This window comes from Martes martes (assembly GCF_963455335.1).
Source record: "Martes martes genome assembly, chromosome: 9".
Taxonomy (NCBI): domain Eukaryota; kingdom Metazoa; phylum Chordata; class Mammalia; order Carnivora; family Mustelidae; genus Martes; species Martes martes.
Window position 1 is genome coordinate 121,089,555 of NC_137896.1, and position 16,787 is coordinate 121,106,341.

Sequence of the window (16,787 nt, forward strand, 5' to 3'; positions counted from 1 at the left end):
CACCCGGCCAGACCTGGAAACCATAGAGCTCACACAGCCCAGAGCGTCCCTTCTCGGGCCGCCGAGCGCTGACGCCGCGCCGCTGGGCGGGGTCTCCTCGAGGGGCGGAGGGAGAGGAGGGGGAAACCAGGCTGGAGAAGGGCTGGCCGGCCTTGCAGCGCCCCGCAGCGGCCACGGCCGGAAGCACGGTCTCGTCGGCCCTGCGGCGCTGGATCCCTGACGCACGGAGCTCGAGAGCGAGAGCGAGAGAGAAAGGGGCAGAAATGGCGGCTCCGCTTGGCTCCCGCTGAGGAGGGTGAAGCCGGTGGAAGGTCTGAGCTGTCGGCCTGGAGCATCGCTCCCGCTTCCCGCTTTCTGCCTTCTCACGCCTACTTCTCTTCCTCTGCCCTACTCTCGCCTGTCCTCGTCTACGCTCCGCAGAGTGCGGGTCGGCTCGTCTCTCCCGGCCCGGCTCCACTGGCCCTGATTGCCCGGCCGGCGGGCCGGCCTTCCTTGGCTCTCCCGGGCGCGGCGGGCGCGGTGTGGACCCCGTCCTCCTGGCTGGACCATGGTGAACACCCGGAAGAGCTCTCTGCGTCTTCTCGGGTCCAAGTCGCCTGGGCCCGGGCCTGGGCCTGGGGCCGGAGCAGAGCCTGGGGCGACCGGAGGCAGCAGCCATTTCATCTCCTCTCGGACCCGCTCCTCCAAGACCCGCGCTGCCAGCTGCCCCGGCGCCAAGGCCGGGGGAAGCGGTGGCGCCGGCGTCGCTCTGGAAGAGGCCCGGGTAAGAGCGCGGCGGCCCGAGTCCGGAGGCTCGCGAGTGCCGGCCCGGCCGCCGGGGCTTTGTCTGGCCGGGTTAGGGCAGGAAGCCTCCAGTGGAGACCGCTTGGGCGGCTGGAGACCGGGTCTGCGGGTGCGGTGAAGGATGGCACCCGGCTCGGTAGGGCTGCGACAGCTTTGCTGGTCCGGCTCTTTTGTGTAAGGAACAGGACTGGAGTGTGGGGGAGAGAGCTCTGGGGGGTCTTTTCGGGGACATTAGAACGGTCTGCTTTCCGTGTCCTTGCCGTGCCTTAGAGGGGAATTCTAGGGAAGCAAGAGCGGAGGGCCGGAGTCCCCGGGTGGAAGGGCTGAGGAAGAGAAGTGAAAGTTTTCTGCGGTGTCAAACCCTTCTTGTAAGTGTGTCAGCTTCTGCCGGTGTCTTAACTCCAGCTTACTCTCAAACTGTTTGGGGGTGGTTCAAGTTGGTGAGGAAGTGAACGGAGAGCTCCAGTTGGCAGCCAGGCAGGGATGCTGAAAAAAGTTTGTAGCTGCTCTGACACCAACTTTAAAAACAAAATCAACGCTGTCGCTTCTCCAGGCAGGAGAGATCAAGCATGATTTTGTGGCTGGGGAATCAGCCAGCTAGCTAACCAAGGTTCTAGTAGGGACCCAGTAGAGCTTTCCAGTAGAGCTTCAGGTCTCAAAAGGGGCATGTCGAATGTTTTGGATTGTACACACTGTCTTAAGATTGTATGGTTTCCTGGATGTCTGCATTTTTGTTATGGGAATAGTTTATAAAAGGTGAATTAACACCATGGTCACACCGTGGCAAACGTGACATTTGAAGAAGGCTGGTGATTTAGTTTTTTAAAAAAGTGGTTGGAAGATCTTATTTTATAAAACTCTGAGCTAGCACTTGTTTTGTCACTTTAAGGGAATGGATAAGTTTGTGTTAGGAGATTGGTTATGAATTCAGAAAAGAGTATTGCTTCTGTCTAGCAAGAGGCTAATTTACTGAGACTAATTTGGCTGGAATTGTCATTCGTTTAAAATGCTCCTTTGATTTCACACCATTTTGTTATTGTGGGAGGGAAACAATATTTTATTTTCTATGGGGTCTGCAAGATTATGGTTTGTGTGTGCTTTTTCTCTATCACATACTGTTTTCAGACACTAATCAGAATGAACTGATGGAAATAATCATATATTTTACTCTACTAGCCTGAAATATATTTATTCTATCTCTGAAAATATATTTGGTTTTTATTTTGCTAAAAGTCTGGAAAACATTTTAAAAAACTGTCTTGTAAAAAAAAAACTGTCTTGTTAGACTCTTTTGGGGCGAACATCTCTTAGGTTGAAATAAGAAAGCTAAATCTGAAAGTTGTGCAAACTATTTAGAATAATTATTTTGAAAACTTGGCATTTTGTAGAAATTACTCCCAGTGTGTACAAGCTTATTGACTTCCTGAAGCTGACATATATTTTAAAATATAAGTAAATTTAAGAAAGGTCTGTCTTCGACACCTAAGTACAAGTAAAATGTTTATAGAGTGTAAGCATTTGATTGTAGTATAATGGTTTGAATGCCTCGTCTATTAGAGCAGTGTCTAATTCATCTGAAGCAATTAGCTCATCTGTCACTGATCAGTTTGTGGTCCCATTTTTGAATTCATGGATATCATGCTGTCCTTACCCCCTGAGGAATAAGGTGAAGTAATTTGTCAAGCAGCTGTTATGGAGATGTTAAAAGGCAAGGAATCAATAATCTAATGTAGAAATGAATGTTTGGTAGCTTTTAAATTGCTGGAGGAATGAAAGGCAGTACAGCTTTTTCTGGAAGGATGCTAATGAAACTTTGTTTCAAGGATCCCTTGAAAATGTTTTAAAAGGCTGTAAATAACAGGCTAATGAAGATTTACTTTAAAATACTTGTTTTTCTGTTTTAGACTTGTCTTCTGGCTGTAGTAGATGGTAGAATGATTTAATGGCTTTCTCTGAGAAATTTCCTAATCCTTTTAAAGTGGCTAAGTTATAATTCTGATTTAAGTTTATGGACTATATATTTATGAAGCAATTTCTGAATATTTCATTGTATGTATTTCTAAGGTGGGTTGATTTGAGTGTGGTAAGGTCTTTTCTCAGGTTTGTTTTATGAATTGCAAGAATTTTAGTACTCTTTCCTGTGTATTTAAATAGGCACCCTCTGTCTGTGGAGTTTTAGCCATTTGCTAGTGTTTGTAATGACTTACTTGTTGGAAAATGGAGTTGTTCATGCTGTTGCTTTAGGAGACCCTTATTTTTGTAGGAAGAAATGTGTTCCTTTTTATAAGATACATAATTAAGGAGGTCCTCCTTTTTCTTCTTTTATGTTCTTCACTTTACACCTGATGCTGATTTCTTCCCTTACTCCCCTCAACCTCCCTGGATGCTTTTTAGACTTCATGTGCTGTTTAGAGTTACTTCGTTTGCTTTAAAAGTCATAGGACCATGAGCTGTCCAATAATTTAGCTTTTTTCCCCACCAAGTATGTGTAGAATTGGGAAATACACATATGATACATTTTGTAGGTTATGGCAATGATTTTCTTGTGCCTACACATTTTATTTTTTGTGATTATTTATTTATTTGAGAGAGAGAGAGAGAGAGAATGAACATAAGCAAGGGAAGTGGCAGGCAGAGGGAGAGGGAGAAGCAGGCTTCCCAACAAGCAGGAAGTCTGATGGGGGGCTCGATCCCAGGATTCTAGGATTATGACCTGAGCTGAAGGCACAGTCCAGGCACCCTATGCCCACACTTTTTAAATGTCAACTTGATTTATGTAGTTAGTTGTGATACTCTGATAACTGGGGTTTTTTGTTTGTTTAGTATGTATAAAATTTCACCTCTTTTAGGTCAGTTAATATGATCAGTTAGCATTTATTTGCTCCACCTAAGAGTTACTCTCCGCAGACTAATACTATATTCACAGAATTGGAAAGCAGTTTTTGAAAAATATTTCAGCTCTTTTATTTCTGTTAGGCCTGTTTGCTTTTGACTTCATCACTAGTGTGTTATGTTTTTTGGGAAGGTTATATAGTACATTCTGAGGCCCCATCTTTGTTGAGAGGATTAAAATAAGTATTTTGAGTAACTTTATAGGTAAACTTGCTTTATCTTAATTTCATTAAAAAAAGTCTTTGGGTCCTTTTTTAGTATGCTCTTTTATTACCTTGTACTTATTCTTTTCCAACACCCATGCATTTACCAACATAATAGAAGCAGAGTGGCGGAAATTGATGGTTAAACATGAAAAAAGTCTGAGAGCAAAACGTAGTAATGCATAGAACACTCAGATGAGTAGGGAAAAACACAAGTTCTTCAGAGTAGAGCAAGTTTTTCCTCATATGTATCAAGGTCTTGAGTAATGTGTTAAACAATGTTCCCTGTCGCAGTTCTGAACCAAAATAGCTATGGAGTTCATAGGATTACCTGTGGTAGCCAACTGAAAATGCAACTTTATTATTTTATTTTATTATTATTATTATTTTTTAAAGATTTTATTTATTTATTTGACGGGGAGATAGAGAGCACAAATAGGCAGAGTGGCAGGCAGAGGGAGAGGGAGAAGCAGGCTCTCTGTTGAGCAGGGAGCCTGATGTGGGAAACCATCCCAGGACCCTGGGATCATGACCTGAACCAAAGGCAGCCGCTTAACCGGCTGAGCCACCTGGCACCCTATTATTATTATTTTTAAAGATTTTATGTATCCATTTGACAGAGAGAAAGAAAGCACAAGTAAGCAGAGCTGCAGGCAGAGGAAGAGGGAGAAGTAGGCTCCCCAATGAGCCAGGAGCCCCATGCAGGGCTCTATCCCAGGACCCTGGGATCATGACCTGAGCCAAACACAGACGCCCAACCAACTGAGCCACTCAGGCGCCCCTGAAAATGCAACTTTAAAAAATTCAGTTACTGGCCATTTCTGTAGTCTAGATACTCAGAGTTTCAGTTTTTAAGGTCATGGATGAAACTTAAAATATCTGTATCAGTGAATCCATATTAATTCCTTAAAGCATTTTCTCTGGCAAGTAGTCTTTGTAACCATTCTTTGATAGGTCCTTGATTGCATGTTCCCTAAATACCTAATTATAGATAAACCTGTAGCCTCTAGAAACCAGCTGGACGGGTGATAGAGGATTATTACTTGTTAGGAGGGCTAAGGCCCAGACCAGTAGCTTCGCCTGAATGGAGAGTGATCCTGTTTCTTCAAGGGTCCACCTCAGAAATGTGCTGTATTACTCTGAATTGTATATTTGGCATTTCTTTTCACACATACACAATGAAATTTCATTTGTGTGCTCTACTGAGTTGATTTCTTGGTATTTGGGTTTTGGTCTTTTATTGGGACTATTTTATCTTTGTTATACCTCTCTGCTGCGGGAGGATTTCATGAAAAATGAACTATTGAGTAAAAGGCAGTTGGGATTTTTGGATAAAAACTTCTATGAAAGTACAAAGTTAGTGGGGAAAACCATACATAAAATGTTGTGTTTAAATATAAACTAGACAGTTTTAGAGAGGTATGTTGAGCGTGGCTTACATCAAATGGTAGAAAAGACATCTAAAGGGGTGCCTAGGTGGTGGCTCAGTCGGTTAAGCATCTTCCTTCTGTTCAGGTCATGATCCTGGGCTCCTGGAATCGAACCCCGCATTGCACTCCCTGCTCAGCTGGGAGTCTGCTTCTCCCTCTTCCTGCTCATTCTCTCTCTCTCTCAAATAAATAAATACATTAAAAAAAAGATTTTATTTATTTATTTGTCAGAGAGCAAGCACAAGTGCGGGAGTGGCAGGTAGAGGAAGAAGCAGGATTCGAGCTAAGCAAGGAGCCTGATGCAGTGCTCCATCCCAGGACCCTGTGATCATGACCTGAGCTGAAGACAGATGCTCAATGGACTGAGCCACCCAGATGTCCCAATAAATAAAATCCTAAATTTAAAAAAAAAGAAAGAAAAAGACATCTAAATTCTAAATTACAGTTACTAGGCTGTAATTTGTATTTGTTACTACATCCTTTGAGTATATGCTGTAAGATTCTGAACTTCAGATGCTTTTGAACTTTAACTATTTTGTATGATTTTTTTTTTCATTTTTAGATTGTTATTCTAGTTTCATCTGGAGGTAGAATATATATCTTTGGTTAAAATTTTTCTCCCTGGGGGGTACCTGGCTGGCTTAGTTGGGAGAGTGTGAGACTCTTGATTTTGGGGTCATGAGTTCAAGCCCTACGTTGGGGGTAGAACTTATTTAAAAAAAAATTCCTAGACTTTTCTATTAGAATAGTGTATAAGCTTCACGAGGGTAGGCACTGTATCTTATTTTCCCTCAATTGCTGTATTCCAAGGGCCTAGTGCCACATCTGACACATAGAAGATGCTCAATAAATTTCTGTTAATGAATAGTGTGTTAAGGAGCCAATTATGTTGTGAAAATAAGGATGTTTGGAGTTTGAGAATAGAAGATTAAAAAAATACAGTCCCTACTTTTAGGGGTATAAGTATACACGTAGTATACACACAAGAAATTATTAACAAGACAAGTCAATTCAAGTAGGGGCTAAATGAATGACACAGATAATCAATGGGATGAGTTCTAATCCTTTACTCAGTGTTTTGAGTGGAAATGTTTGAGGTTTTTTAAAGGCAGAGATTGTCGTATTTACAGCTGTATCCTGAGTGCCTGCAGTATTGCCTGCCAAACACAGTGCTCAGTAAATAATTTTTGAATGAGTGAATGGAAAGTATGCTTCATTTTATTTATTTATTTATTTATTTATTTATAAAGATTTTATTTATTTATTTGACAGACAGAGATCACAAGTAGGCAGAGAGGCAGGCAGAGAGAGAGGGGGAAGCAGGCGCCCTGCTGAGCAGAGAGCCTGATGCGGGGCTCGATCTCAGGACCCTGAGATCATGACTTGAGCCGAAGGCAGAGGCTTTAACCTACTGAGCCACCCAGGCGCCCCCATTTTATTTATTTATTTTTTTAAAGCTATGCCTACTCTTTCTTTTTCTTTCTTTCTTTCTTTCTTTCTTTTTTTTTTTTTTTTAAGATTTTGTTTATTTGTCAGAGAGAGAGAGAAAGAGAGAGCATGCACTAGCAGGGGGAGTGGCAGGCAGAGGGAGAAGCAGGCTCCTTCCTGAGCAAGGAGTCCGATGTGATGCGGAACTCGATCCCAGGACCGTGGGTTCATGACCTGAGCTGAAAGTAGATGCTTAACCGACTGAGCCACTCAGGTGTTTCAAGTATGCCTCATTTTAAATTATTTTCTTGTTGGCAGGCTTTACTTTAGCTGTATTTACTTGTTGCCTTTTGCTTTTCTGCCTATTGGTGGTAGCCTGATAAGGAGAGTAAACTAAGGTTTATTTAGCATTTTATGCCAGGTGTTTAATGCTGTCTCATTTAATCCCTGCAACCCTGTAAGGCAGGTGATGGTACCCCCATTTCATAGTTGAGGAAATGAGTTGTCAAAAAGGTTAAATGGCGTGTAGAAGACCCATTAGGTAAAAAGTAGTAGGTAACAAGTAATATTAAATAGGTAATAAGTGGATTTCATATTTAAATCTAGTTCTGTTTTCTCCACTTTGGTATCTTACTGTCTCATCTGTACTTATCACTATTCTTTGATGCTGTTCAGTCAGTAGTTTCCACAAATATCTGGCAAAGCAAAGAAGGCGGCTGTTGTACAGTCGGGAAATTCTCTACATACTGTGTATAGACAGATTTTTACTAGACTGTCTAGAGTTGTGTCTTGGATTTTTTTGGGACTAAAAGTGGGAATAGTGGCCTACAGGGATATGAAATATTGGATAGTGATTTTTAGTAATTGCTGCCTTACTTTAGGGGGTGGGTGTAGGAAGACGAACAGATACGTTGTAGAGAGATCATTTTGCAGTATTGTAAAGATGATTTGGGGAAAAAAGTCCCTATAAAGAGAGTAAATCTGGAGCATTGTGGTCTACAGTAGAGGTGTACTTGTGTTGCCATCTTTCCCCTCTGCTCCATGATATTTGTCAAAAGTGTGTACATTTTCTTTTTTTTAAACATTTTTAAAAAAGATTTTATTTATTTATTTGAAAGAGAGAATAAGAGAGAGAGAGCGTGAGAGTGGGGAGGGTCAGAGGGAGAAGCAGACTCCCTGCCAAGCAGGGAGCCCAATGTAGTACTCCATCCGGGAACTCCAGGATCATGACCTGAGCTGAAGGGAGTTGCCCAACCCACTGAGCCACCCAGGCACCCAGTGTGTACATTTTCTTTTATGCTCTGAGAATCTGTTTATTTGAGGGGGTAGGTAAGTGTTTTCCATTTGAAAAGATGTGTCATGCTTTAAACCTCTTGAAAAGAGATTATATAGCATAATTATAAATAGAGAAGAGATACATACTAGTGAATTAAACATGTTTAGCATTATTAGTTTGTGTCTGTATTCTAGGACCCAAATTAGAATCTCTGGACCAGGGGCACCTGGGTGGCTCCGTGGGTTAAGCCTCTGCCTTCGGCTCAGGTCATGATCTCAGGGTCCTGGGATCGAGCCCCGCATCAGGCTCTCAGCTCAGCAGGGCGCCTGCTTCCCCCCTCTTCTCTCTGCCTGCCTCTCTGCCTACTTGTGATCTTTCTGTCAAATAAATGGATAAAATCTTCAAAAAAAAAAAAAAGACTCTCTGGACGAGTGGTGCTTCACATTCCCATGATATGTTCTCTGATCTTGCTAGACAGGAACTTGGAGAAAATTCAACCTAACTTTGGTCGTGAGGCTTGCTTATTCCTTTGTTTTTTCATTCAGTCAATAAATATTTATGAAGTACAACTACATTAAAATGTAAGTGCATTGTAGGCAAGCATTTTTGTCTTTGTTTCACTCTTACAGGACTGCCATGTTGTAAAAAGTCAAGGAGGCACCATTCACACTGTAGTCTATGTGAATTGTATCCCCTGGAATTGTGCATTGCAGTCTTTTTATGTTATATGCTGCAGTTAACATCCTCATAACAACGTCCCTTGAGGACTTGGTATAGGTATTTCTTTGAAATACTCAGGAGTGGAACAGAGTATACATGTATTTAAATATTACTTCAGGGGCGCCTGGGTGGCTCAGTGTGTTAAAGCCTCTGCCTTCGGCTCAGGTCATGATCCCAGGGTCCTGGGATCGAGCCCCGCATCAGGCTCTCTGCTCCGCGGAGACGCTGCTTCCTCCTCTCTCTCTGCCTGCCTCTCTCTATCGCTTCTCGGTCTTTTGGCTAAGATCAAGTGCCTGCCTCTCTGCCTACTTGTGATCTCTGTCTGTCAAATAAATAAATAAAATCTTTATAAAAAAATAAATATTACTTCACATTTGCTGCTCTGGCCTCTACTTCTAGGAGTAGTTTATGGGGGGTCCTATATCCCCAGACACCTGCCAGTATTTGGGAGTATCTAGCTCCCCCCACCAGGATTCTTATGGAATTTTTTTTATTATTTTTTATTATGTTTAATTAGCCAATATATAGTACATCATTAGTTAATACCTAGCTTTTTAATTTCTTTTGTTACTAATTTTATGAACAACTCTTTATGTCCATAGTAATGTTTTTTATATAATGTGGATTGATTGATTATTTGATACTTAAATCTCATCTCTCTCTCTTTTTAAATGATTTTATCTATTTTGCAAGAGAGAGCATGTGTGCACCAATGTTGCGGGGGGTGGGGAGGGTTGGTAGCAGGGGAAGGGGTAGAGGCAGAAGCAGACTCTCCACTGAGCTCAATGTTGGAGGATGCAGGACTTGATCCCAGGACCTCAAGGTCATGACCTGAGCGGAAAGCAGTTGCTTAACCAGCTGAGCCACCCAGGCGCCCCCAGTTGCCTCATTTATTATTTCTTAGTAATAATTTAAAATTATCATTTCTCAAGTATTACTTCTTGGATTCTCACTATTCAGATATTGGCACCTAGAAAAATTTTGTCCCTAAATTTATAATTAAGCAGACTGTTTTTAAAGACTTTTGATGAGATACTGGAGAAATTTACTGACAGTTACTTGAATAAACAAGAAACTTACAGTTACTTAAGCTACTTGGTGTTCCTTGTGTCTGTCTTCTGTTAACCATTTTGGTTTGATTTCATTTTCTTAAGGCTGTGTAATATTCCATATATATAGATGTGTATGTATGTGTATATAGATACATACATATATACATATGTACACATCTGTATATATGTATGCATCTATATATATCTGTATATATATCCCACATCTTTGTTCATTCATCTATTGATTGACATCTGAGCTCTTTCCGTAGTTTGGCTATTATGAACATTGGTGCTATAAACATTGATGTCCCTTTGGATCACTACATTTGTATCTTTGGGGTAAATACCCAGTAGTGTGATTGCTTGGTTGTAGGGTAGCTCTGTTTTCAACTTTTCGAGGAACCTCCATATTGTTTCCAGAGTGGCTGTACCAGCTGAGCATACAGTTATTTAGAAGTGGCAGTTCAGTTGAAAGTGGAAATTTTCTTTCTTTCTTTTTTTTTTTTTTTTAAGATTTTTATTTATTTATTTGACAGAGGGAGAGAGACAGTGAGTGAGGGAGAAACACAAGCAGGGGGAATGGGAGAGGGAGAAGCAGGCTTCCCATCGAGCAGGGAGCCTGATGTGGGGCTTGATCCCATGACCCTGGGATCTTGACCTGAACCGAAGGCAGGTGCCTAGCCACTGAGCCACCCAGGTGCCCCCCCCTTTTTTAAAGTAATCTCTACACCCACCTTGGGGCTTGAACTCAAGACTCTAAGCTCAAGAGTCGCAGGCTCTCCTGACTGAACCAGCTAGGTGCCGCAGGAAATTATCTTTCTTAACATACTTTAATGTCGTTAACTCTGTGTACCAGATAGACACTGAAGATAAAGGAATATGTAAGACTCTTGGTCTTAGCTCTTTGACAAAATATTTCATTTTTATTTAAAAATTATGAATTACAAAATAAAAAAATTATGAGGGGCGCTTGGGTGGCTCAGATGGTTCATGATCTCAGGGTCTTGGGATCAAGCCCTGTATCAGGCTCTATGCTCAGCAGGGAGTCTGCTTCTCCTTCTCCCTGTGCCCTTTCCCCTGCTTGTTCTCTCTCTCTCAATAAATAAAATCTTTAAGATTTTTATTTATTTATTTGACAGACAGAGATCACAAGTAGGCAGAGAGGCAGGCAGAGAGAGAGGAAGGGAAGCAGGCTTCCCGCTGAGCAGAGAGCCCCATATGGGGCTCGATCCCAGGACCCTGGGATCATGACCTGAGCTGAAGGCAGAGGCTTTAACCCACTGAGCCACTCAGGTGCCCCTAAATAAAATCTTTAAAAACAAGTAAAATACAGTCTTTAAAAATATTATGAAAGAAGTACCTCAAGCAGTATGAAAGTGCGCAGAAAATAATAAGTCCCTCCCCTCCTCCCCTAATTCCTCCAGTTCATTCTTCCTAGTGATAACCTCTGTTAAAGCTGATGACCATCTTTCCAGACCATGGCATATGTATTTATGGGTGATTTATATGTGTGTCTTTTGAACAAATGGAATTATAATCTATATATTATTTGATTGTAAACTGTATATCATGTCTATTTTTTTCGTATTAGTCCTTCTTGATGACTTTCTAATTTTTTGTTGTGGTGTTATACCACTTATGTAACTGTTCCCTATTGGTACACAGGTTGTCACCGTGTTTTTAATATTATAAATAATGTAGTAGAAAATGCCTTTTTTTAAATAGGTGAAGTGGAATTACTGGATCAAAGGCATGTATCTTTTAAATTTCTATAGGTTTTCCAGATTATTCTCTAAACAGGTTAAATCAGTATGCATCCCACTCCCCAATACTCTCAGAATTACTAAGTTTTTATATAACTTTTACTGGCTGATATAAGGAGTTAGGCTTTAACTTACTTTCTTTTTTTTTTTTTTTAAAGATTTTATTTATTTATTTTACACAGAGGGAGAGAGCACAAGTAGGCAGAGAGAGGGGGAAGCAGGCTCCCCGCTGAGCAGAGAGCCCGATGTGGGGCTCCATCCCAGGACTCTGGGATCCTGACCTGAGCGGAAGGCAGAGGCGTAACCCACTGAGCTCCCCGGGCACCCCAGGCTTTAACTTTCTTGAAGAGCAGAGACTGTCTTGTCACCAAGTATTTTTAGTATCTAACACAGTAGGTGCTTAATAAATTTTGTTTGTGAAAGAAATGAATTTACTAAAGAGAATTTTTTTAAAAAAAGATTTTATTTATTTGACAGAGTGGGAGAGATTGCAAGTAGGAAGAGAGATAGGCAGAGAGGGAGAGGGAAGCAGGCTCCCTGCTGAGCAGAGAGCCCAGTGTGGGGCTCGAGCCCACTGTGGGGCTCGAGCCCAGGACCCCGAGATCATGACCCGAGCTGAGGGCAGAGGCTCAACCCACTGAGCCACCCAGGTGCCCCTAAATAGAATTTAATAAGCCTATGGAGTTATATTAATCCTGTAAGGCCAAGCAAGTGCCCTTACTTGAGACTTTATCTGCCGTCCGTCTGTAGATAACGTTTGTACTTCTGACTACCTCACCTGGTTCTTCTAAACAGTCTTACGAGGTGAATAGTATTTTTTAATTACAGGAGTAGTGCTGCTATATAAGACTGGTCCTGTCCAACATTTAAGTCTGTGGCATTTTTCTGTACCCATGTCTTTTTCTTATTCATTTATTTATTTATTTATTTTTAAGGTGTTATTTATTTGAGAGATAGAGGGAGAGAACAGAAGCAGGGGGAGGGGTAAAGGGAGAGGGAGAAGCAGGCTCCCCAGTGAGTAGGGAGCCCAACATGGGGCTTGATCCCAGGACCCTGAGATCATGACCTGAGTCGAAGGCAGATGCCCAACTGACTGAGCCACCCAGGTGCCCCTCTTTCTTATTTTAAGTAATGTATTATTTTCAGATTAAAAATTATTTTCCACAAAGAAAAATGTATCCTAAATTATAGTAGACTGTTTCTGTTTTTTTTTTTATACAGTTCCTCAGCTCATTTCTATATATTTTTATCTCTTTGTATATCCTTTTATATATTCTTTCTTGTTTAGAAATCTTAAACTAGTAAACCACTGCTCTTGGGATATGTGAGGAAAATTTAGGATCTTTTGTGAGTCTGAAGTTTTAGGACTTTGTTGGAATAGCATTGGCTCTAAGCAAATAAATAGCCGTGTGAGTTTGTTTTCTGCAGTCATGGTAACTGCTGAAAGAAAAATTGACTGCTCTTCTAAGCTTTCTCATGAAAGCAGGAGTACTTACTTTGAAAAAAGGTAGATGAAAGGACTGTCTTATATAGGAAACTGGAAAAGATTGATTGTACTCATACACTTTTTGATCTAACCTGGGTGATAATGTTCCTATTTTGTTTATTTTTTGTCTCTTTGAGGATCTTTTTCTCGTCAGTTATCTAACTCTTTAAAGTTTTATCTCATTTATTTATTTTTAAAAAAGATTTTATTTATTTATTTGCCAGAGAGCACAAGCAGGGGGAAAGGCAGAGGGAGAAGCAGACTCCCCGCTGAGCAGGCAGCAGGACACGGGGCTCCATCCCAGGACTCTGGGATCACAGACAGTTAAGACTAAGCCACCTAGGTGTCCCTAAATTTTTTTAAATTCTCTTCTGTGGTTCCTTCTATTTATAAAAGACCATGTCATTTATTTATTTATTATAATTATTTTAAAGATTTTATTTATTTACTGGACAGAGAGAGAGAGACAGTGAGAGAGGGAACACATGCAGGGAGAAGTGGGCTTCCTGCTGAGCAGGGAGCTGGATGCGGGGCTGGATCCCATGATCCTGGGATCATGACCTGAGCAGAAGGCAGATGCTTAAGGACTGAGCCACCTAGGTGCCCCTATTTTTTATTTTTATCTTTTATCTTTTTTTTTTCAAGATTTATTTATTAGAGAGAGCGTAAGAGAGAAGGAGAGGGAGAGAGAATCTTAAGCAGATTCCACACTGAATACAGAGCCAGTCGCAGGGCTCCATTTCACGACGGAGGGTCGGGACCTGAGCCAAAATCAAGGGTTGGACGCTTACTTAACTCACTGTGACTGTGCCACCCAGGTGCCTCTTCATCTCAAAAGAGAAAATTCTTGGGGTGCCTGGCTGGCTCGGTTGATAGAGCACATGACTCTTGATCTTGGGGTCATGAATTAGAACCCCCCATTGGGAGTAGAGTTTAGTTAAGAAAAAAGGGCGCATTTAAAAAAAAAACCAAAAAACAAAAAAGTCTTCCCTGACTTTTTTGACTTTGTAACCTCTTTAGACTGTTGTCTCATTTCTTTCTTCACACTGACACTTCCTGTAATAGCTCTCTAGTCATCACTTGTATTTTCTCACTGCTCACTCAGTCCTTCACCTGGCAATTTCTATCCTGCATTTTGGAGAATTTGCCCTATCAGAAGTTATAGTGATGTTCTAATTACTAATCCACAGGTTTATCAGCTTTTTTCCCATTAAGTCTTTTTGGAACAAACTTCTACTCCCCTCTTTTAGTGAAACGCCATATATTTTTCTCTAATTATACAAAATCTGTCTGCTCTTTGATTGAATGTAGGCCTTTTTAAGATTTTTTACTTCTGTTTTTTCATTCTGTATGTTACCTATGATCCATCTTTTAAAATTTTTAAAAATATTTTATTTATTTGAGACAGAGTGAGTGCCCACACAAACACCTGGGGAGAGGGAGAGGAAGAAGCAGACTCCCTGGTGAATGTGGTGCCCCACGTGGGGCTCCACTCGGGGCTGGATTCCACGAGCCTGAGATCATGATCTGAGCTGAAGTCAGACGCTTAACCAACCCAGGCCCCCTTACCTATGATTCTTCTATAACCATGTCATATCTATCTCTAGTACTCACCTCACTCTGTCTCAGAGCTCCATTTCCTACAGCCTGATAGACATCTCCCTACATTTCTGGCTAGAATTCTAAACCTAACTTTTGAAATTAGAATTCACCATTACACTTCTTCCTTTAACATCTATCTCCTGGATTCCCCTCCATTCCCACTAAAAAATAACCACTTTCACACCTGCAGTTACTGTCCTTATTTGAATGCTGGTGTCAATAATTTCTCAGTTATTCTGCTTTCTAGAATAAGTTTCTTATTTTCTACTTCCACAGTTCTTCATGAGGCCATCATCAAGCCTCAAATTAATCTCATGGTTTGCTAATTCACTTATTTCCTTGATTTTCTCATTTTTTAATGTTATACTTGGATATATTCTTTTTTTCTTTATATTAAAACCCAGGTTCTATATTTCTGATGAATTACCCTATGGGCAGGAAGTCTTCCCTAAAAATTAAAGCAGTATAAATTCTTCTCTGCTCTGTTATTAAGTTCTTTTGCCTAGTTTTATGAAATTTGTGGTAGAATAGTGGTCAGTATTTGTAGTAGCTGATAAGTATGACTTAAGAGACTCTAGGACTCAAGGAGAAAATGATTCTTGCTAATTGGAAAAATTAACAGTTTTTAAGGTTAGAGTTTAGAGTAAAAAGTCATTTAGGTGGGAATGACTTTATGTTGTCCTTGTACTTTTATTTTCTGTGGCATTTGGCCCTATTACTATGATACTTCTTTTGGAAGTTATCTTATCTTTGAATCATGTTCTTTGTGAACATCTGATCATTCTTTGTTCTCCATTATTGTGTTTTAACAAAATAAAGTCCACATCATTTATGATATCTTTGTTCATCTCTACTGACAGTTACCATTTTTTGTTTTTGTTTTCAGAGAATTGTGTACTTCTATTATGGTATTTACTGTAATATGCCATATATCGACATTGTGACTGTCAATGCAGTAGATTGTGTATTGAGTTCAGGTAGTTCTTAATCTTTTTCACCATTGTCCTCCATGTCTTAAGTACATAGTAGGCTCCTCAATAAATGTTAAATGAAATTATTCGCTAGTCTGAGATGCCTTTCTTACTCATGGATTGTAATCACTCTGACACAAATTGCTAAATGACTGTGGGTAGATTGCATAATCTTTCTTAAGTATCTTTGTTCTGAAACTGGCAACGCCTTCCCTCAAAGGATTAGGTTATAATTAACTAGTAAAATGCTTTGAAGATGAAAAAGTTAATGTTGAGCATTACGATCATCCTATTAAAGGCTACTGTTAGTACACAGGTTTTGTAGGTAAAAGCTTTCCCAAAGCTTTAGGTTAATTAAATGGTGCTGAAGTAATTAATTTCTATGTATTTACATTTTGGTTTTTTGCTTTACTTAAATCCCTAGATTTCTTTGGAGGGAAGGAGCTTTTTGTAATGTTACTTATTTTAAGATCTCTGTCATGGAGCCAAGTCCAAATTGAAACCCTACCATGATAAGAAAAAGACAACAGAATAGTGCAATAGTAGGATGATGTGACTCAGATACTTAAATTGTATTATATGCTAGAAGTCCTCAAACTTCTGGCTACTAAGAATCATTCAGAGGCCCTTGTTAAAAATATCCAACTCCAGAGATTAGTTTAGCAGGTTATGTTTCTTTAAATGAGAAATCAGGTGATTTCTGATTCAGGTAGTATGTGAATAACACTTTGAGAGACACTCCTGAATGGAACTGAAAAAAGCTAGTGCAATATGAGAGGATGACCTGAGATTAAGGGTTGCACATTTTACCAACTGAGCTAGCCAGGAGCCCTGGAAAATACGGGTCTTGAGGGGTGACTGGTAGGATTTGGTTAGGAGTAATGCTGACCTGGACTGTGTAAATTGGTGAAGTAGTTCATAGGTTATCAGTGTCTGTATTCACAAACATGCCTTAGTGTAGAACACATGACATTGCTTCCTCAGTGACTGCCTGTTGAGAACATTATATAATAATGCTTTTCAGACATTATGTGCACAAGAGTCACCTGAGGATCTTGTAAAGAAATGTTTTCTGATTGGATACTCTGGCATGGAACACATTTGGAGTGACAAATGTAGAGAGTAATCAAGTCTTGGATGAGTAGTTGAATTACATGACCTTTAAGATACACGTGGTAACC

General features: G+C 40.6%; 1 protein-coding gene across 2 annotated transcripts in view; it reads left to right on the plus strand.

Moving 5' to 3' along the window:
* The first annotated feature begins 225 nt into the window (after window positions 1-225).
* ATAD2B (ATPase family AAA domain containing 2B) overlaps window positions 226-16,787 on the plus strand; it is a 152,135-nt gene continuing 135,573 nt past the window's right edge. For both annotated transcript variants that reach the window (XM_080814879.1, XM_080814880.1), the window contains exon 1: window positions 226-763. In XM_080814879.1, the coding sequence (XP_080671005.1) occupies window positions 548-763 (216 nt within the window). In that variant the 5' untranslated portion in view covers window positions 226-547. The remainder of the gene's footprint in view (window positions 764-16,787) is intronic.